Source organism: Elephantulus edwardii, unplaced genomic scaffold (assembly GCF_000299155.1).
Source record: "Elephantulus edwardii isolate Elephantulus edwardi_28Jun2011 unplaced genomic scaffold, EleEdw1.0 scaffold00132, whole genome shotgun sequence".
Lineage (NCBI taxonomy): Eukaryota > Metazoa > Chordata > Mammalia > Macroscelidea > Macroscelididae > Elephantulus > Elephantulus edwardii.
Window position 1 is genome coordinate 4,023,677 of NW_006399882.1, and position 22,421 is coordinate 4,046,097.

Genomic DNA, 22,421 nt, shown 5'->3' on the forward strand with positions numbered 1-22,421 from the left:
TCGGCCGCCGCCACCGCAATGGCGACCGTCGGGGAGCGCAGGCCCCTGCCCAGCCCCGACGCGATGCTGGGACAGTCGTGGAATCTGTGGGTCGAGGCTTCCAAACTTCCTACGAAGGACGGTGAGTGTCCATGCCTTCCTTCTCCCCACGCCTCCACCTCCCTCCTCCTCCTCCTCCTCCTCTCACCTCCCCCAGCTGACCTGTGGCCCGCCCCCTCGGGGTCGGAGATGCTATCGCCAGCTTGGGGAATGCAGAGGTGCCCACACCTACCCTGTGCGTGCGTGAGCCTGCGTCACATTCTGGCCACTGACCTGCCTCTACCCTCCTCCTGTGTGTATGTATCTCCTAGGGACGGAATTGGACGAAAGTTTCAAGGAGTTTGGGAAAAACCGCGAAGTCATGGGGCTCAGTCGCGAAGGTGAGTCCAGCCCCCCTGATAAGAGTTTTTCCAAGTCCTGGGGAAGTTTCTTGCCCTGCTGTACCAGGACCTGAACTTCAACCCACATCACTGACTCTTAACCCCACCCTGGGATGCTCCTCAGGAGGCAGGAGCAAAGCCTTGGGAAAACTGGTTTCTGGACCTGTAATGGGGAGCTTCCTGGGGTCCATCCTTTGGGATTTGGGATTGGTGAAGTGCAGCCTGAGTGACAGTTGCCAGGCAGCTAGCTCACCGGACTGCAGCCATCCTTTCCTTGCTGGGTGATGAGCACTGGGACTAGGCTGTCTGTTTAACCTACATCTCTTTAGGACTGACCCTTTTAAGGAGAAACACAGTAATGAATGAATTCTCAGCTTTAGAAAGCATATGTACAAGTGCTTATGGGGATGCCCTGGGAGGGAAACCATGTCACCTGAAATTTTAGGCTGGCATCAGTATGAATTTTGATTAGGGAAGAAGCAGCAATTATACCTGTGTCGTCTTATTTCTGCAAGCTAAAATAACAAGCAGGCCTTTGGTTACTGATGTCCCACAATCCGTAGACACTAACAATCTCATTAAAACCTATTAAGAAATTTCAGGTGCATACAGTGGCTATAGTAGCAAATGATTTTTATTAGTTTAATGTTTGTTATACATAGAAAGGTACAAAGACAAATTTTAGGTGTAAAATACACTTTCCAACTAACCTACAGATTTACTTTAAAGGCAGATTTAGGAGTGGTACTTGTTTGTAACGAGAGGACAAAGGTCTGCACAGAGTTTGGGACACTACGAAATAATTGTCACCACCAAGGAGTAGACTTAGTTTTTGTCTGTTTATTTTTGTTTGTGTGAGCAGCTAAGTTCAAGAAAGAAAAATCCATAAATTTACACTGTGAAATATTTTTTAGAGCCTGTATCAATAAGAATTTAATTATTTGTGAGTTTTTAATAAAATAGTTTTGTAAAAAGGATACTTTATGGAAATATTTGTAACTAAAGGTATGATTTCAAATGAAAGTGTTAGCAACTCCTGGGAACTGTCAGGTCACGCCAGCAGTTAAAATTCTCCTTGGACTCGTCAGCCTTGGTTGTCTATTGTCAGCTCCAAGTCTAGGCACACGAGTCAGGAAGGAGTGCTTGAGCCCCGTTCACCTGTTCAACTTCAGGTTCACTTTCAAGTTTTTCTTTTCAGTGAGGTTATGATACTAAGAGAGGTTTGGTATCTATAAAAGTGAATTTATATGTTCTGGTACAATTTTCTTTCTCACCTGTAACTCTTTATTTTATCAGTTATTGTCCACAGCCCAAGAATAGGAAGAGTTTTGGCTACTAGAGCATTTTAGTTTTTGTTTACGTCAGTATTGCTCTATCATTAGTGTTCTCACCTATGCTTCTTTTTAACCCTTGGCTCTTCTCTGTGTTCTTTCAGTTGCCCACTTATCGACCTCATAGAACATAGAGTAATACCAGTGATACCTTTACCCAAGTTTCTAGTTGGGTTAAATTCTAAAGCAAATAACTGTATTTTTGCATATGTAACATCAAAACTCTGGAGGTTATACTGCTTGACTGAAGTGTTAGTGGTTCCAGTCCACTGCTGCTGATCCAGGGGGAAAGAGGGACAGTTTCCTGCCATACAAATTGACAGCCTTAGACACCTGACTGTGGGTCTGTTTGAGAATCAGCAGTAGTTAGCGGGTATATCTCTTATAAGAAGCTAATGCAAAGTGGGCATTGCCTGCTTTATTTGCATAAAATATAGCTGTTGACTTTGAAAGTGAGGATTGCTGTTTGAGAACTGAGGCAAGAGAGGGAAAGCATAGGACTTGATGATGTTGCAATAGGAAAAATCAGTTGTTAGTCCGGTTTTAGTGTTGAATTGGCAGGCCGCCTGGGCTTGAAAAATTAAAATCACTAGGTGGCAACTCTTCATAGGAAGCGTTTGGAGTTGAGCTTTAGAGGCCTTGACCTGCACTTACCCCTTTGTTTTCATTCTCTGGGTATCGATATGTTTCTCATAAAAAGTTTCCAGGTTCTGTGCAAAACCTGTGTGTTAATTATTGGTAAGTCCCCTGTAGAACATGAGTAAGTATGTTATTGTCTCACTGGTAGCTTGGTGTTGGGTAAAACCCAACCAAATTTCATGTCTTAGATTCGGTTTTTCTCTATGTATAGTATTGTGTTTACAGTTCTTTATCAGTAGGATTTTTATAAAGAGATTAAACCTTTTAACTACCTACTGCCGTTGAGTCTATTGTAACTTCTACATCAGGTTTCTGAGGCTGTAAACCTTTACAGTGGTAAACTGTCCATCTTTCTCCCTAGAACAGCTGCAGGATTTGAACCACTAGCCTGTTTGAGATCTGATTCTTTTGTTTCTGACCTATCAGATTATTAGTCTTTGTTAGTTGCTGTTGCTGTTATGTGCCATCGAGGGAGAACTGGCTCACAGTCAACCCTCCTGTGGGTTTTCAGAGGCTGTAAATTGCATGGAAGGAAATGGCTCTTTTTTTTCCCCCTCAGAGGAGCTGGTGAATACAAACCACATGCCTTTGGGTTGACAGTTCAGCCCCTTGTACTAGGCTGCCAGAGCGCCTCTAGTATTTACTGTTGTTGTGTGCTGTTGAGTCAGGACCAATTCAGAGCTTTCTAAATGGCTAGAGTAGCTAATACAAAACAAAACAAAAATCCCGCCTCTAGGAAGGATTGCAGCACAGGGTCTTTGCATGAGGCCACCGAGCTCCGTAGAATCTATACTGTTGTTGTTATGTACATCAGGTTGGAACTGACCCGTAGCTGACCCTCTGGTGGGTTTTCAGAGGCAGTAAACCATATGAGAGGAGATGGCCCATCCTTCTCCCTTGGAGCAGCTGGCGGTTTGGATTCGAACTGTGTGCCTTCAGGATTGCAGTGCAGCTTCTTCCCACTAGGCTGCAAGCACTCCCTAGAGTCTTCACTAGAGATGTGTTTTTTGTTTTGTTTTGTTTTCTTTTAGCTGCTCTAGCCATTTAGAAAGTTGATAGGTATCAGGATGCCCAGAATTTGCATATGCTTGTTTCCGGTGGAGTTTTAAATGCAGTCAGTTCTTGATTTGTTTGTGACTCTGGATTATCTGGGCCGTTTAAGAACCTATTTTAAGCAGTGAACCCTTATCCTCTGCTATCGAACTACCCATCTATGGCTGCTGTGAAAATACATTTTAATATTATAAAAAAAATTATCAGATAGTTATATCTTGTTTTCTCTGGTTAAGATTTTTCTCCAACAAAAAAAAAAAAGAGTATTCCGGAGTTTCATGTGTATGACTTCAAACAAAATGTAGACATAGACGGAATACAGTTAATGTGCTGGACAACTACCAGGAAGGTTAGGTGTTTGACTCTAGTGAGAGACACCTCAAAAGAAAGAGCTAGCAATCAGTTTTTGAAAAATTAGGAGTTGAAAACCAGAGAGCGCCCAATTCTACTGTGATCATGGAGACCCCATGAGTAGGAATTGACTTGACAGCCACAGGTATGGGAAGTAACTCACACTCACAATTGTAAGATCATACTTCTTACCATATGCCTTTCGGCTGTTCATACATTTTGATTTGATTAATTTCCTACTTTTATCTTTATCTGAATGAGGATTTTTAAAATCTGACATCAGTGGATAGGCTGGTCAGTGACAGAAATCCAAGACTCACTGTGGTTGAGTCCTTTTGCTTAGCAGTCTCATAGTAGTACTTATAGAGGAGGACTGCCACATCTCTCCCCAAGGAGCGACCGGTTGGCTTGAATGACCAGCCTTTTAGTTAGCAGCTGGCTGCTTTAAAAACTGTGTCACCAGGGTTCCTTTGAATGAGGTTAAAGGAGCCGTAAGTCAGACCAGTTACCATCATGTCCCATCGGTTCTGTGGGACCCCGTGTGTTTCAGAGGAGAAGCACATCCATATAGGGTTTTCAGTGGATGATGATTCTTTCTGTAAATTATTTTGTCCACTTCTCTGTTAGCAGCACTGCCCGAGGGTGATGCTATGGGAGAAGATTGGAACTAATGATTTAGATGGAAATGAGACTGTTTGTAGTTTGGCTAATACATCATCCCCAGTCTTTCTACCAACTAGTTATAATCTTTTCTTTCATTTCAAGTCTGTAAGTCAAAAACAAACAACTTGCTTGCTTAGAACCTCAGAGGAAGGTCTGGTGAGCAATTTCTGAAAAATCTACCACCAAACTCCTATGGAGCGCAGTTCCCTGACTCACATGGTTCACGAGGGGTCAGAATTAACTCTGGATAGCTGATGCCCCTGCCTTTCTATTAGCACAAGATTTCAAATAAATAGGATGAAATTTCAGTTCTAGTTTAGAGGTGCACCTAATTTTTATCTCAGAATTTTCTTTTGCTTGTTTGCTTTTGTAACTTGGCAGCATAATTCATTTTGTTGGCAAAAAATTTTAATAATGGATTTTGCCTTTTTTATAACTCTCATCATTTTTTCTCTCCTCATGGTCATTTGCAAAATTATAGATTTAACTAAGTTATATTCAGTGAAAATTAATCAGTATGAATACACTGATTAACACCTGAATATAAAGGGAGCCTTAAAGAGTCAAATCCCTCAATAGTTAAAGTCAGCACCTTAATTTCATAGCAGAGAGCATGAGAAAGGTGAGGCCATCTGCTTCCATAACTGTTTACAGCCTTGGAAACCCTCTGCGGCAGTTCTTTCCTCCCCAGAGGGTCGCTGTGGACGGGATCGACTTGATGGCAGAGTGTGTGTGTCTGTCTTTCAAATCTGTGTATAAAACTATTTATAAGCTAAAAACCAAGCCCAGTGCATTTGTATTGACTCTCTTAACAGCTTCCCAAGGCAGTAACTTGGATTGCCCATATTTCAGGGCAGTGGCTTCTGGATGCAAACTGCACATCTTTCACTTAACAGCCCAAGGCCCTGCACACTATACCACCGGGTCTATCAGCTAGGTATATACATACATAAATATTTAAGTATACATATTGTATGTCTGTGTATGTATATCTACACATACACATAAAGATAGAAATAATTTCATTGTACGAGATGTGCAATTTGAAAACATTTTCTTTGGGAAGCAGTCACTCACTTAAATCCAGTTGTTATCTACCCTCAAAGTACCCTGAGCTTTCCTTACTCCAAACTCTACTTATCATCATTGGAGATTTTATATTATATGATAGCTTTTCATTTAGAGTACACTTCCTGAAGGCTGGAGCTTGTTAACTGAGATATACTCAGCTTCTGCCCCACCATTGGTGCTTAGTGAATTTTTGTTCAAATGAATTGGACAACAGGAAAGATTGAATTGAGTGACTCAAGGGTGAAAGGTTCTAATGACCAGTTTTACAGTATAATGTGATTCTAAGAAAGAAGTTGTGATTTAAAAGAAAGAAAAAAAGAAAGGGTTAAAAAAAAAAGAAAGGGTGGGCCTGAGGGAGGCCAGAGGCTGTCTCTCAGTGTTTCCTGTTGCACAGTCCTGTGTTTAGCACTCACTTTACACTTTCCAGAAAGGGTAAAGATAGGACACCACCTCCCTTATCTCTGATATTTAGGCAAGGTTGTAGGCTGGGAACCCAGGGAGATAGTCATATTGAAAAGAACTTAGAATTGAGTCTTAAGCAAGAAAAAAGGAGGTTGTTGATTGGCACCTAGAGCCAGGTACTCAGAAGAAAAGGAATGTGGGTAGCCTCAGCCAGCACAGACTGAGTCAACAATACCACTTTTTCTTCCTTGTGGGGAGATAATTGTTCATAAGCAGTTAACGGGAAACTAATGGATATCTGTACTGAGTACTTGTTAGGAGAATTATAGACCTAAACCTCTGTAGTGGAGAATGTTTTCTATAGGTTTTCTCCCTTTTTCTTAATGGACATTTTGAAACATAGACATTGTCATTGTTTAGTGGGAACCGCCTCATTGCTGACCACCCTGTTTTCATAGGCTGTAAGGTCCGTAGGAGGAAAGTACCCAGCTTTCTTCTGAGGAGCGGCTGGTGGATTCAAACTGCCTGCCTTTGGGTTGGCAGTACTGCTTCTTACCTACTAGGCTACCAGAGCTCCTTTGAAACACAAAAGGAGAGAAAATATAAACTCTCATCTTAAAAAAATCAGTAAATCAGAGCTTGATGTGATTTCAGCTCCACACATTCCCCTCAGTGAGGGAGTTCTGGTGGCTCAGTGTCTAACATGGAGCACTGCTAATAGAAAAGTCAGCAGCTTGGATCCACCAGCTGCTGCTTGGGGGAGAAGGATGAGTGGTCTCTTAATGTTGAGACTTAGTTTCAGAAGCCAGATGGAGGGTCGCTATGAGTCAGAACCAACGAGATACCAGTAAAGCAAGCTTCGGATACGGTATCTTTTTTTCCTTTTCTCTTACCCCTCTACTGCTTTTGTTAATGGTTCCATGAACTTGTTTCTTGCAAAGTAGACCCTTATGTGTTTTGGCTTTTCTTTTGAGGAAAGCTGGGTACCATTTCTGATCTCCATGAATGTGTAAAGTAACCATGCTTACAGTCTTTCTACAGCTCAAGTAGAAATCCAGACTGAGCCTCAGATGGAAAACCAGTGAGATGTGAGTGTTAACCTGCAATTGAGTCATCTGGAGGGCTCATCAGCCGTGAATCCATGGTTTAGGAGCTCTTCAGTCTTTCAGAACTCACTGCCATCGAGTTGGAATCAGTTCATAGCTGACCCTCCAGCAGGTTTTCACAGGGGAAGAAATTGCCCATCCTCCTCCTGAGGAGCCACTGGTGGGTGGAAACTGCCCTCTGCGGGTTATCAGTGTGACCTTGTGGACAACCCTCTCAGGTGAGCCTTTTATAGATAGTCAGCTCTCAGTGCAGGAAAAGAAGCCCCTGGAGGAGATGGACAGATACAGTGACTGGTGTAGTGGTAGCGTATGTGTCAGAAATGGTGAGGTGGGCTCAGGATAAGGCAAGGTTCAAAGCTATTGTTCGTTCACAAGGTCACTCTTGAGTCCTAGTCGACACATAACAAACAACAAGCACTACAGTGGCCGTGGCCAGAGTCCTGGTGGCCAGTGTCTGTGTGTAGTTCCTACTAGAGAGTTCTGCATGAGTTTTAAGTATATCAAACAGACACTTCAACAATGGGTTTTCCCCTTATGGCATCTTGTATATTCTAATGCACACTATAGTCCATGGGTTCCTGCAACATTGCTAAGAAAATGTTTATCTTATTAAATTATTAAAGGAAAACAAACTATTTTTACACCAGAAAATGTTAATCAATTCAAATATGAGTATCCATAAATAAAATTTTATTGAACACAGTTATTCCCGTTCATTTACTTACTATGCACAGCTGTTTTATTGATACCGTTATCAGTAGCGTAGGTATGACAGACAGATCATGCTCTCTATCCTTAAAATATTTACTCTTTGGCTTTCCACATAAGAAGTTTGCTAGCCCCTGTTGTATTGTAATCAATGCCTTGATTAGTAGAAGGAAATCCATTCTGCAGGATGGGACTTAAGGGTTCTTCTTGTTTGGTTGTTTTTGAGCTTTCTATTTTGAGGGAGGAGTGTCAAAAATTAAAAAGTTCAGTATTTCAAAACCAAAGTTAATTCAGGATTAAAGAAATGAGCTGAGATAGAAGGAAATATATGGAGTAAGAAAGTTCCTGAAGTGTCCCTCGTCGTCGTTCAGTTTTACATTTCGAGGGTATATATACTTGTTTAAGTATAATTTTAATATAGAGCCACAACAGAATGTTTCTTCTCTTAGCTTCCAAGAGGCTTAGAATGTGAAGGGCAGTATTTGGGGCCTGTTAAGCCCCTGTGTGGTTGGTAAATTTCTGGCGAAAGAGTCTGGGTAGCTCTTCATGGGATTTTCAGAAGCATATATGACTCTGTTCCTTTAGAATCTTTGACCGTGAACGAATGAACTTAGAGAAGTGGAATCACTTTAACAGGACTTGGAAGATAGAAGGTGGAGTCTCCAGGAAACACAACATTTTGATTGACAAAACATTCAGTGTTCTTAGATCTAGTATTGTGATGATTCTGTGCTTTCTGAAGATTACAACACCTATAACACAGTCCATACTGAATTCCTGAGCCCTCTAGGCCTCTCTGTGGAGAGTCCGTGCACATTACAACAGTGGAATTGGATTCCCAAACTGTGCTACATTTACTGTTCTGGGTGATTCTGGTCTCGGGAGGGAAGGGTGAGAAGTTTATTCAGCATTATGGAGTCTGATCTGCATGTTGTAATGTGGCCTCATGTCTTCCTTAGTAGGAAATCTTGTTTCCTGGTGTGCGTGTCTCACACAGTTCATGTACGTATGTGGTCAGCTCAGGATTACTAGCATGTTTGTTGTGTGCTGACAGGTTTTACTGTATGTAATCGTCACAGAAATCCTATGAGAGACATCATCATTTTACATGTCAGGAAACTGAGACTTAGGGAAAGGAGATACCTAGCAAAGTTGAAAAGCATTTAAGCAAGACCTCTCGCTGAGACTCATCCTATGTGCACGGCCACTCCGCAGCACCGAGCCCAGCCCAATGTGCCTACCTGTGTTTCAGGGGCTTGGGCTGGTCTCATTGTGTTTGCTAACAATAGCTTTGCTGAAATGCTGATCTTAAAGAAAATTTTAAAAATCAGAATATCAGACACTTTCCATAGCTATGCTTTGAAAAAGCGTATGTCATATGTAGCAATTCTTTCAGAACATCTTTTCTTTGGTGGGAAGGATGGTGTGTGCAGTTTGCATTAGAAATAATTGGCTCTTTAAAAAGATTACATAAAAGCTAAGATTCCAGCAGATAGCAAACACAATCATCTGGGATATGTGCCTTAAAAAAAAATCCTTTAAAAAGGGTGAAGTGAAATTTCACTATTTAAATAGCATTTCAGGGTAAGATTGCTTTTAATCACATTGATACTCAAAGTTTATAGCAGTATTTCTAATAAGTGTGCCCCTCTGATTATGAAAGTATGTTGTGATTGAAGTTCTGAGAAGAAAAGGGAGCCAACTTAACAGTTGGAATTACTGTACTTTAGTGAAAAAGGCAGAAGGTTACATTAATATTCCTCTTTTACAGCAGGGATTGTTATAAATGAGCAGAGGAGGAGAAGAGTGATTTTAGCCACTTATAACATAAAACTAGATTAAGTATTCTTATCCTTTTTGTATTAAAGACTCAGTTAACATGAAATGCTTTTTCACTTGTAGGTAAACATGGCCAGTGCAAAGTTATAGTTTATTTAGGATCAGCTGCATTTGTAATCTTAAAGTATTCTTTCTTAAATTATAAACTGTTTTCATAATCTTGAACTCTAGCAATATAGTAGAATGAAAAGGATATTTTTAACCACTGGTTCTTAGGCTTTGATATTTTAAGCCAGAAAATGTCTAAAATTGGGCATAACAAACCTTAGAGTTACCAGCATTTTAAGCCATCCATCTCTCTTACCTATAATCATAATGGTGTAAAGGGGTATTGCTTTGGAATAAAGGATATTTAGTCCTTTGAATTTGAGGTCAGGAAGTTTCACTTTATGAATGAGTCCTTGCATTGCCATTTGTTGTTTTTTTTGGTTTTTAAAATTTTTTCCCCCCAATTCATTCTGTATTTGTCTGAATCTTCTGTTTTGGTGTCAGCGAGGCCCTGCTTTAAATTACTGTTTTCCCAAAGTGTGTTCCATGTGTGCTATTCTCTTAGGATATGCTGTCAAGGGAAGAAGGGATTCTTTATAATAAGTATATCTCAGAAAAAAACCACCACACTCGATGCTGTTGAATCGATGTCAACTCATAGTGATGCTTCACTGGGCTTCCGAGGCCATACATCACAGTAGGAGGAAGCTTTGCTTGTTTTTCCCAAGGAACTTGCAGAAACACCTGGCCTTTGGTTTAGCTGTGCACCTACCTTACTGTGGATGATACCACCAGAGCTCCAGGCAGCTTAAAACACTAAAGAGTATTGGGAACTCTAGTTGGGAAGTTAAACTGGTTTTAAATCTCAGCTTGAGTAGGTGAGTAAATGAGGAAAAGGATACAGCTTTTCCCAGCTCTAGTTGACTTAGCTGTAGAATGGCGATAGTGTTGCATAGTGTTTGGGAGAATTAAATGACATAATGGAGGTTAAGTACTTTGTACAATGCTTAGCTTATTAACTGCTCAGTAAATGTTAGTTACTGATTTTGTTTTTATCTGTATTGAAAATGCAGTATGGGTGAGTACATGGTGATGCCAGGGACAGCCAGGACTCTCCCGGGAGCAGCAGAAAGGGAAATGGCTAATTTTCTTCTATCAGACATGTTTGCAGGGAGGGGAAAGCTTTGCATGGCCAGGAGAATAGAGTGTAGCTCACAAACCTTGCTTCAGTGATTCTTGGATCCTGGTGAAAATGAGAACCAGAAATTGAGACTTCTTATTTCCTCCTTCATCCTCTCTTTTGACTGGCAGGAAGAAGCCCAGTGCTGTCCCCTACATGTGCACAGTTGCACTTGCTTCTCTCATAGAAGCCAATGGTTACTATTTCTTCAAACAGCTTCTTGTAATACTTTTTCAAATCACTTCTTATGATTCAGAGAGGTAAATGATAGCTAACAGAATTAATCTTCCTCACTAAGTTGGAGAATGGATCAGACATATATCTGACAGATCCTACCTAAAATTGAAAGAGGAGTGTATGTGTGTGTGTGTGTGGTCATAGGGGGTTTTCTACCTGATGAGGATATCTAGACTGTTGCCTTTTCAATTCTTGGAAATTTTGTTTTTCATATGAGACAGTTCTCGGAGACTCTCTGTAAGGTGGATTGATTCAGTGACTGGGATAATCGGGATGGGTGTATCAGAGACACAGGACACAGCAGTGCAATTGACACAAGACAGAGCACAGTATAGGGCTGTTGTACATAGGGTCACTATGAGTCCCAAGCGACTCAACAGCACATAACAACAATAACAAGTTCTCTTCGGAAACCATATAGACAGATATGTTTTAGTAGAAAATGTTGTTATAGAAATTAGTATATGCTCATTATTTAAAAAAATTAATAATGGAAGTGTGAGACAGGAAAGTTCTCTTACTTTTTAATCCTACTCTGCTTTGAAATCTTCATTTAAAGGCTTTGGACTTAGGGCAGTGGATAGTGGCCAGAGACTGCTAATACAGCTGCTTTGGGCACTTAATTGACAGACAAGATTAAAATTTAAAAAAAAAAAAAAAGATTAAAACTTCCCAGCTTGGTCGTTTTCACTTTTTGACCCAAACTCTTGATAGGCCTCAAAGATACTTTGTCTAATATGGTTTTTATCTTGAGAATCCTCTGGCTACTTTGCTTCAACACCATTCACTCAGCTTTTGTCCCACAAACATTTGACACTCTTTGTGCCTCATGCTGGTCTAGAGTTTGAGGATAAACTATATACAGAGGAGAAGGCTCCCCTATAGTCCCAAAGGCAGGCAGGCGGCCAGGAACGACATGTGGTGCTTACTCTCTAAGTACCACTTCTCTGCTAAGTCGTGGACATGAAGAGACAAAATCAGGCAGAAGCCTTGCCCTCTGGTAAAGCAAGAGAGAGTTAATTCACAGAGGTTTATAAGGACTCTTAGGCGCCACATGCCAGTGAAGTAGGCTGATGATCTGGATGCCTGTTTAGGTGTTTGTGAGTGGGATGATTCCTGGATAATGTGACTAAAAAAGACTTCTGAGGCTTTAATGTTTGAGCTGAGAGTGGAAACAATGAGAAGCAGTGGCCTCTGGAACATCTGAATGAATAGTGCTTCAAACAGAAGAAAAAGCAAGTCCTTGGGCTCTGAAATGCATATGGAGAAGAGTGAAGGGAAGTGATGCTCGCTATAGGTGACAGAGGCCAAGGTAAGGAATTTGAGTTTCTTGTCATGTAATGAGAAGCTACTGGGAGGTGGCTTCAGCAGGAGACTGGTGGGCTCTAACACCTGCTGTGTGAAGATCTGTGACGCTTTGTGATGAATGAATTGCTTGAGGGGTGAGAGAGGGACCAGTTGACAAGATGAGATTAGATACTGACTTATATACACTCCGGTGATGACAGCAACAGTGCTGAGAGGTTGTCTAGTTTAGGATACGCTTAAGTACAATTGACAGAATTTATTGAAAACCGAGGTGTAGAGTGAGAGAGAAAGATAAGATCTGGGCTTGAGGATCAGTGCCCTTTGATGAGTTAAGAAATGGTGGAGAATATGGAAAGGCTGGGCAAGAACTCTGCTTTGGCTTTTTGTGTACTTAGTGGACATTGTTCTAGCTGTGGAGCCAGTGGCTGTGTAGACTCTCCAGAGCTTGGTGGAGCATCCTGGGTAGGAGGTGCTAGTGTTGAAAGCCACGGGATTAGGTGAGTTCCCCTAAAGTGTGCGTGTCACTAATGAATGCAGGAGTGCCGATAACGAAGTCTCAGGTTACCCCGCATTGATAGATTGTAAGGAAGAATCTACAAAGTTGGGATTAGGAGTCCAGTGAGATGGTCGGAAAACCAAGTTGAGAATCCAAGAGAAGAAGATATTTTTAAGATAAAGTGATATCCTCTGTGTCAGACACTGGCGTAGAGTAGAGTAAATCAAGGCTGGAGAACTGATGCCTGGCTTCAGACTGTAGATTCAGGTCCTGATTAAGGTTCTTAGTCAGGATTGCTGGGGAGACGGATACCAGAGGAAGGTTGAAATGATAGAAACGGAGGGAGTAGAGATATAGCTTAAAGATAGAGAATGGAGAAATGAGAAAATAGCAGGACAGAAGCATGAATTAAGGGAGGGGGATGGTAAAACTTTTTTTAAAAAAAACAATATTGGGACATACTGTTTGTTACTTGGAGTAATTCAGGTCCAAGGGGGAAATTTATGAGCTGTGATGACAAAGGGGCAGTCATGATGTGATATAGAAAGAGATGATACCCAAACCCAAGCACACGATTTGTTTTGGGATAGAAACAGGAACGGTCTTCGATTGTAGCAAGAGAAACATGTGTGGAGGTAACTGCACACAGAGGAATACGTGATTGTGGGATGCGAAGGTGGTGTGTCCTGTTAGAGCTGTGAAGAGAGAGGGATATCAGGAGATCCATCACTTAAAAATATGTTAAGAGTAAGAATTTTATCTGTCCTCACAAAGTATCTAGATGAGAAGCTAACCAACTGAATAGGCAATTAAGCATTATTTAAACTGCTCTGCACACTTAAATGAATATCCACCTGCCCCACCAGGTTCTGAGTTGGAGTTTGGGTCCAGAAACAGGAATGGCAACTAGAGGTGGTAGTGTCCGAGATCTGGTTAGAGACCTGGAGTCAGCGAGAGGAGGTTTTCTAGAGAAGGTTACAGGAGGGTAGGAGCTTTTACTTAGCTTGGAAGGGTAAGTTGGTCAGTTTGGAGCAGCTTCTGGGGTAAGACTTCTCTGTGGATTAACTGAGAAGTTGCTGCAGTTATGGCAGGTAAGTTGTAGGTAGCAAGACATTGGCAGGAAGCAGGTCATTCTGAAAATCTTCTGGCTTTGTTCAGAGAGGGTGGACCAGGTGAGTGGTGGGGTGGTCTCTAAAGGCTTCTCCAAGGGATGATATGATGGCGTTTGTGCTTTTGAAAGACCACCAAAGTGTAGAAATTGGACTGATGGGAGCTAAAGTAGAATTTAGAGAGCAGTTGGACATGCAGCCGATCTCTTGAAGGTGAGTCTTTGAGGTTGAAGGTAAACTCAAACCTTCTAATGGTTTCCACTTGTTTGCCTTCATTTTTGTTAAGTATATGTTTTCTGTGCACTTATTTTACTCTAGTCATCAGAAATAGAGCAGTAAACACACTGCCTTTATAGAGCTGTCGTAGTATGTTGTTGTTATGTACCATCGAGTCGCTTGCAACGATTCATAGCGACCCTATGTACAAGAGCCCTAAACGCCATTCTGTCCTGTGCCAACCTAGCCATCTCAAACGCACTCATTCCCACCACTCCAGTCACAGAATCGATCCATCTCATCCAATGTCTTCCTCTTCTGCACAGCTCCTCCACTCTGCCAAACATGATGTCCCTCTCCAAGGACCAGTCCCTCCTTGCACATGCCGAGAGTATGTCAGATGAAGCTTCATAATCCTTGACTCCAAGCAGCACTCTGGCTTCACCTTCTCCAGGAAAAACCTGTTTATTCTCCTAGCAGTCCATGGTATATTCAACACTCTTTCCATCATCCCTATTCACTGTCCAACTTTCTGATGCATAGCACGGAATTGCGAAGACTATAGCCTGGATCAGGCACACCTTAGTCTCCAGCCTGACTTCGTTGCTCTTCAGTACTCTTGAGAGGTCCCTCACAGCTGACTTTCCCAAAGCAATTCGTCTCTTGATTCCCTGGCTGCTGTTACCAAGAGTGTTGACTTTGGAGCCAAGTAAACTAAAACTGTTAACTATCTCAATCTCTTCACCATCCATACTGATGCTGCCAATTGGCCCAGTGCTGAGAATCTTTGTTTTCTTGAGGTTGAGCTTCAATCCATATAGGAGGCTGCAGTCCTTGACCTTCTGCAGCAAGTGCCTCAGTTCCCCCTCAGTTTCGGCAAGCCGGGTTGTGTCATCTGCATAACGCATGTTGTTGATGACTCTTCCACCAATCCTGATGTCACATTCCTCCTTGTACAGCCCAGTGTCTTGGATGATCTGTTCTTCATACAGATGGAAAAGATATGGAGACAGAATTCATCCCTGATGGACCCTCTTCTTGATTTTTAACCATGCAGTGTAGTAGTATAGTAGGAGAAATAAGGAAACACACACATACACACACAGTGTGTGTGTGAGAGAGAGAGAGAAAGAAATCCAATTCTGATTCATAGTGACTCCCCAGTGTGTTTCTAAGTCTAAATCATTATGGTAAGAAACAGAATAGTAAGAATAGAATTAAAATAGAATTAGAATAGAATAGGTAAGAATATATCTTTCTCCATCGAAGCTAAGTTACTGGTGGATTTGAACCTCAGACGTTTTGGTTAGCAACTCAGTATGGAATGTGTTATGCCACCAAAGCTCTCTTTATATGTATATATATTACATGGTGGTAACACTGGAGAAAAATGGCACAGAGAAGTGCAATTTAAAATAAGGCGAGAAGGGATTTTACAAGTCAAAGTTTATAGGATGTGATGACTTCGGCCACGTGGATATCTGGGAAGGGCCTCCAAGTAGAAGGAGCAGCCAGTCCAAAGTGTTTGGTTGGAGAAACCTGTCCTGTCCTGATCCTGGAACAGAGGGGACTAGGTCGCCCTGTGAAACAGGAGTCAGGAAAGTGGTCAGAGCTGAAGGAATGGAGAGTAGCCCATTGCAAATCCAAATTCTCCAAGGCCCTGATTGATCCCCCCATGTTGAGTTTCCAACCTCCCCATCATCCCCTTTGTCCACTTGTTTCCTCCTAGTTCTTCCTCTATATTGGACACTTCAAACATGCTCTGCCTCTGTCTGGAATACTGCTGCTCCTCCCATTCCAACCTTCCCCATGGCCAGTTTCTTTAAAAATAATAAAATAAAATTTTAACTTTATACTGGCTTACTTAAAAAGTTCGTATACATTCTTTTTCACGCCAGATCTTTTCCATTTTCTTTACCCATGCCTCCCTCTACCCATCAGATTGTATGACCCTATGATTTCTCCCCTGGCCCTCCTCACTCCTCTTCTACCCTCCCTGCCCTGGATCCTCATATACATTTTACTAGTTACCTTTCTAATTCTACCATAATATCATTGCCAGTTTCTTATTTTGCCAGCCTTAGGTTAGGTCCACTTTCTTTTTTTTCCCCCCATTGATTTGCTTAAAAAGTTCATATACATTGTGTTTCACACTATATTCTTCATTCATACTGTGTTTCATGCAATCATTTTTGTGCATTATGTTTTATAAAATGAATCACCATTGGACCTTGCCCATCTTTTCACCCAGATCCTTCCTATTTCCTTTCCCACCTCCCTCTTCTTATCAAACTGTGAAACCCTGTGGTTTCGCCCTTGCCCATCCTCACCTGTCTGCTCCCACTCCTTCCCTCCTTGGGCTCCTATACATGTTTTACTAGTTATCCTTCTGTTTTTACAATAGTGGTCTTTTGCAATATTTGTCCTTATGAGACTGTTAGTTCACTCAGCATAATGCTCTCCAGTCCCTCCCAAGTTAGGTAGTATTTTTCAAAATCGTTCTTTGTGAGTGCTGCATAGTTTTCCAATGTGTGAATGATCCACAGTTTCTCAATCCATTTATTTCTGGTTGGACACTTGGGCTTTTTCCACATTCTTGTGATGGTGAATAACACTGCTATAAACATTGGTGTATGAATCTTTGTTTGTGTCTCAGTTCTAATTTCTTTGGCGTATATTCCTACTTGTGGAATAGCTAGGTCATATAGAGTTTCTATGTTCAACTTTTTAACATGTTCCCGCACACTTTTAAATTGAGACCATGCTTAGGACCACGTGTTTTGGTGGGGTTTTTTTCCATCATTTGTGGCAACGTGTTAAGGAAATGGTAAACTTCTTTCAGAGTGGTTGTACCATTTTATAATCCCACCACCAGCGTGTGAGAATTCCTATCTTTCCACATTTGTTGCTTGCTGCCCTACTTAACTTTGCCACTGCTGCTGGATGAGATAGTATCTCATTGTGGTTTTGACTTGCATCTCTCTTATTGCCAGTGATTTTGAGCATTTCTTTATGTGTCTATTTGCCATTTGAGTATCTTCCTCTGTGAAAAGTCTTTCCATGTCTTCTGCCCATCTTGTAATTAATTTATCAGTCTTTTTCTTCTGTAGGCCCAGGACTATTTGGTAAAGTTTTGTTTTGAGAACCCTGTCTGAGATGGTATTGCCAAATGCTTTTTCGCAGTTGGTAGATCGACCTTCTTAAAGGAGCCCTCTAAGTGACTCTACTATATTGCTTCATAGCCCTTATCAAAAGTCACCCATTATTCCTAAGCACCATCAAGTCTAGTCGATCATCGCTTATGGCGATACTGTAACTATGAATGATGACTCTGAACTCTGCCCTATCCTGTGTCATCCTTATCATCTCTGCCACACTTGAGCTCATTATTACAGTTACTGTACTAATCCATCTCATTGAGGGTGTTCCTGTCCTTTGCTGACCCTCCACTTTTCTGAGCATATTTTTTTCTAAGGACTTGCCCCACCTCTAACAACATGCCCAAAGTATGTGAGAGGAAGCTTACCATCTCTCTGTCTCCAGGGAGCACCCTGGCCCCACCCTCCAATACATGATTGTTCTCTTGGTAGACCATGGGATAGTTGTTACTGTTCTCCAGTGCCACAACTCAAAGATACCTTCTTTCTTCTTTATTCACTGTCTGATGCTTAGATGACTGCTGTTACCAAAGCTGTTGATTGTGGATCCAAGTAAGATGAAATCTTTGACAACTTCAGTCTTTCTCCATCTCTCATGATGTTATCTATTGGTCCATTGGTGAGGATTTTTGTCTTCTTGATGTTGAGATGTAATCCATACTGAAAGCTGTAGTTGGTTGTTCTTTTTTTGTTGTTCTTGCTTTTTTCTTTTTCATTTTCTACTAATTTATTTACAAAATTCAAATACATTGTTTTCAAGAACAAATTCTTTCAATTTCCCTCATCCCTCCACCCAACAAATTGTACAGCCCCATGATTAATCCCCCTTCCCCCCTGCACATCCTCATCCCTCTGCTTCTAACCTCTCCCACTCCTCTTGGATACTTATTCTACAATAATGGTTTTATACAATATTTATCCTTGTGTAACTGAGTTAGTTCACTCAGCGTAATGCTCTCCAGTCCCTCCCAAGTTAGGTAATAATTTACAAAATCATTACTTCTGCATGCTACAAAGTATTCCATTATGTGAATATACCATAATTTCTTAATCTATTTGTTTGTGGTTGAACATTTGGGCTATTTCCAAGTTCTTGTAATGGTGAATAATGCTGCTATGAACATTGGTGTACAGATCTCCTTTTGTGCCTCAGTTTCCACTTTCTCAGGGTATATTACAATTAGTGGAATAGCTGAGTCTTACAGAATTTCAGTGTTCAGCTTTTTGAGGAAGTGCGAAACTGCCTTCCAGTGGCAAGCATTTTAAGTCCTCCTAACTTGTATCAAGCAAGGTTTTGTCATCTGAATAACACAAGTTGTTAATGAGTCTTCTCAGATCCTGAGGCCACATTCTTCATTATAAAGTCTAGCTTCTCAAATTGCTTCCTAGTACTTAACCAAAAATAAATTAGCACTACTTTAAAGCCAACCCTTTTCTCTTGCTAAAATGTGTTCTTGCTAGATTTGGAGCATACATGTTGCTTAAGAATGCCCTAATTGTTACAGAGGTTTAGATAGATCTTGGCTAAATTTGTAGAATTGCTCCAGAGGAGGGGAAACAGTACACACCTAAACCAAAACAGGTCAAACCTATAAGTATTAAACTTATGCTTACTCACCAAGTCTTCTACTACTCATTGTGACCCTGTGAACAGTAGAGCTAAATCCTGCCCTCTCCAGTGCCATTTTCATTATCTCTGATATACTTGAGCTCATCGTTATAGTCGGGGGTCAGCCCGTTTTGTTGAGGGTCTTCCTCTCTTTCCGTGACCCTCACCTTTCCAAGCATGATGTTATTTTCCAAGGACTGGCCCTTCTTAACAACATTAAGATGAGATTTTACCATTCTTGCCTCTAAGGGGTATGATGTTTGTACTTTCTACAATACATACTTGTCTGTTCTCTTGGCAATCCATGGGATATTCAGTACTTTCTTCAACACCAGCTTAAAGGCATCAACTCTTTTTTCATCTTTATTCATTGTCTATCTCTCAGATAGCTCTTTATTCATTGTCCGTCTCTCATAGTATGTCATTTAGAAGACCATGAACTATATGGAGGAGTCTATTCTAGAATGTTGAAATCGCTGAAGAACTACTCCGTATTGTTTCCAAAGCTGTGATCTTTAATGAAGCAAGTTATATATCTTTCTCTTAAGATTATTTGGACAGTCAGCCTTGTGTTTAGAAGTCCAGTGCTTAGTCACTGTACCACCAGGATTTTTAATGGTAGATATTATTCACTAATAATCTTCATTGACCTCCTTTGGGGTGGGGGCAGGGAAGAAAGGGTTGAATAGTGTTTACTGCAATAGCATTTCACTCACTTGTTGGATTTCAACAATCTAATTAATAAATAATTAGATAAATCTAATTAAATAAATTAGATAAATCTAATCTATTTTATCTTTGTTTCCAACATCCTGTTATTATCGTTATGTGCCATCAAATCACCTGTGACTCATAATGACCCTCTGTACAACAGTTCTAAAGCCTACCCTAACCTGAGCCAGTCTCACTGACTCCGACACACCTACGTCCATGATCCTAGTTACTGGGTCAATACATCTCATCCGAGGTCTTCCTCTCCTGTGCTGTCCCTCCACCCTTTCAACCCTGTAAGGACATGTCCCTCCTGGCTGCCTGCCCAAAATATGTGAGCGGGAGCTTCAAAGTCCTTGCCTCCAAGGAGAAATTTGGTCTCATGCTTTCTAGGACAGACTTGTTTATTCTCTTGGCTGTCCATAGTATGTTCAGTACTTTTCTCAGCACCATAACTCGAAGACATCTATTCTTTTGTCATCCTTGGTGATTGTCCAGTTCTCTAATGCATAGCAAGTAATTGCAAACCATGGCCCAGATCAGGCTCACCTTAGTCCCTAGACTGACATCATTACTCTTTAGCACTTTGGAGAGATCCCTGATTGCAGATTTTCCTAATGCAGTTTGCCTTTTGATTTCCTAACTGCTGATGCCAACAATGTTGATTGTGGATCCAACTAAGTTGAAGTTATTAACAACCTCAATCTCTTCTCCATCTTTCATGGTGCTGCTACTTGGCCCAATGGTGATAATCTTTGTCTTCTTGAGGTTGAGCTTCAATCCATATTGAACACTACAGTCCTTGACCTACAGCAAATGAATCCGTTCTTCCTTAGTTTCCGCAAGCAAGGTTGCAAGGTTGTATCATCTGCATAACATAGGTTGTTGATAAATCTTCCTCTAATCCTGATGCCACATTTCTCCCCATAAAGCCTAGCCTCCCAAGTGATCTGTTCTGCATACAGATTGAAAAGGTATGGAGATAGGATGCATCTCTTACGCACTCCTTTCCTGATTTTGAACCATGCAGTATTCCCCTTGCTCAGTTCTGAGGACTATTTCCTGGTCTAAGTTTAGATTTTGCATGAGCACAATCAAGTGTTCCGGGATTCCCATTCTTCCCAACAAGATCCATCTGACATTGGTGATTATGTCTCTAGTGACATGTCCTCCTCTAAAACCAGCTTGTATTTCTGGTAGTTCTCTGTTAATGTACTGTTCCAGTTGTTTTGGGATAAACTTCAGAAGGGTTTTGCTTGCGTGCAAGACTAGTGATAATGTTTGATAATTTCCATATTCTGTTGGATCATCTTTTTTTTTTTTTAAATGGGAATAAATATGGACCTTTTCCAGTAGGTTGGCCAGATAGTTGTCTTCCATATTTCTTGGTGTGAACTTGCGCTATCCCCTGATAAATGTGTGCTAGCATCTTTTTTTGCACCGAGCAGCGATATCAGTCATGCTGAAGAGGGTGAGATGGTTTTGGTTTTGTAGTAACTGGTATTACACATGAATAAATGACAAAATGCCTGATTCCTCTTATGCCTCTGTGATATCACTGGGTTTTTGGTTGGTTTTTTTTTTGGTTTTTTTTGCCCTGAGATCAACTCTGGGCTCTTTTCAGCCTCTGAATAGGAAATTTCTTTTCCTCTCTTTATTCCTGTTTCTAGGCTTTTTCTGTCTGCTATAAGAAATTGTACAGGGGACAGACTAAAAAACGGTCACACTTTTTATTTGCTACCGCTTCTGTTCCTCTTCTTTAGCCCCACTTCTAAAGAGCTTGTTATTGTTAACCAACAGCTGTGATGACAGTTTTTCCACAAGATCTTGTATTTAGTAGATATTTTCTTAACATACTGGTAACTATTGCAGAAAATAGTCTTTGTTGGGTGACTATATAATCTATCCATGAAACAGATTCTCCTTGTCATAGTGGTGATTTTATCAGGACAGAAAACAAACAAATTTTAAATATTTTCTTAGGAAATGGACCATTCTAGTATATTAATTATATTGGTTGGCACAAGTATCCAATAAATGTAGAAATTTCATACAGGTCCTCCTCCTATTCCTAGTAATGCTGAAATAAAAACAGCTTCTTTAATAATATTTCTACAGAAGACATTAAAGAATTATGAAAGCATGACAAAAATCATGATAACTGTGTTGTTGTTGTTGTTGTTGTTAAGTGCCATCGAGTCTTAGGCGACTCATAGCGACCCTATGTGAATGAAAGTCCCCAACACTGATAACTGTATAGTTTATGTATTTTCTTTAGGTGTGAACAAGTGCTTTTTAAAAATTTTTTTGAACAAGTGCTTTTAAAATGTTGATAAACATCTCAGTCAATACTTAATGTCAAGTAAAAGCTATAGTAGCTCTCATTTTTTTAGTTCTTTTAGACTTCATAGGAGTCCTGGTGGTGTAGCTAACCAAAAGATTGTCCATTAAAATTCTCCAGCCACCACTCTTTGGGTGGAAAATGGATTGCCTACTCCCATGAAGATTTGCAGCCTTAGAAACCTGTTGAAGGGAAGCTGTGAGTCAGAATTTACTTGACTGCAGGGCCCTTGGTTGGTTTTTGTTTATCAAGTACTGGTAGGAGAGGTTAACTTGGCTTATCCAGTTAACCCTTACAGAAGCAGACACTTAAATTGTCCTGTTTTTAAGGATGTGAATACTGAAGCTTAGGAAAGTTAATTTGTCCAGAAGTCACACAGTTTAAGTGGCAAAGCTGGTTTTGTCTGACCTCACAGCACCATAGTTCTCTGATTTGTCAATTTGTTGTTGCTCTTGTTATGTGCTGTGGAGTAAGATATGACTCATA

General features: G+C 40.8%; 1 protein-coding gene across 1 annotated transcript in view; it reads left to right on the forward strand.

Moving 5' to 3' along the window:
* Positions 1–22,421, forward strand: part of ATXN7 (ataxin 7) — a 123,910-nt gene that overhangs the window by 898 nt on the left and 100,591 nt on the right. Inside the window, 2 exon segments of the mRNA XM_006893869.1 lie at positions 2–121; positions 351–419. Coding sequence (XP_006893931.1) covers positions 2–121; positions 351–419 — 189 coding nt within the window.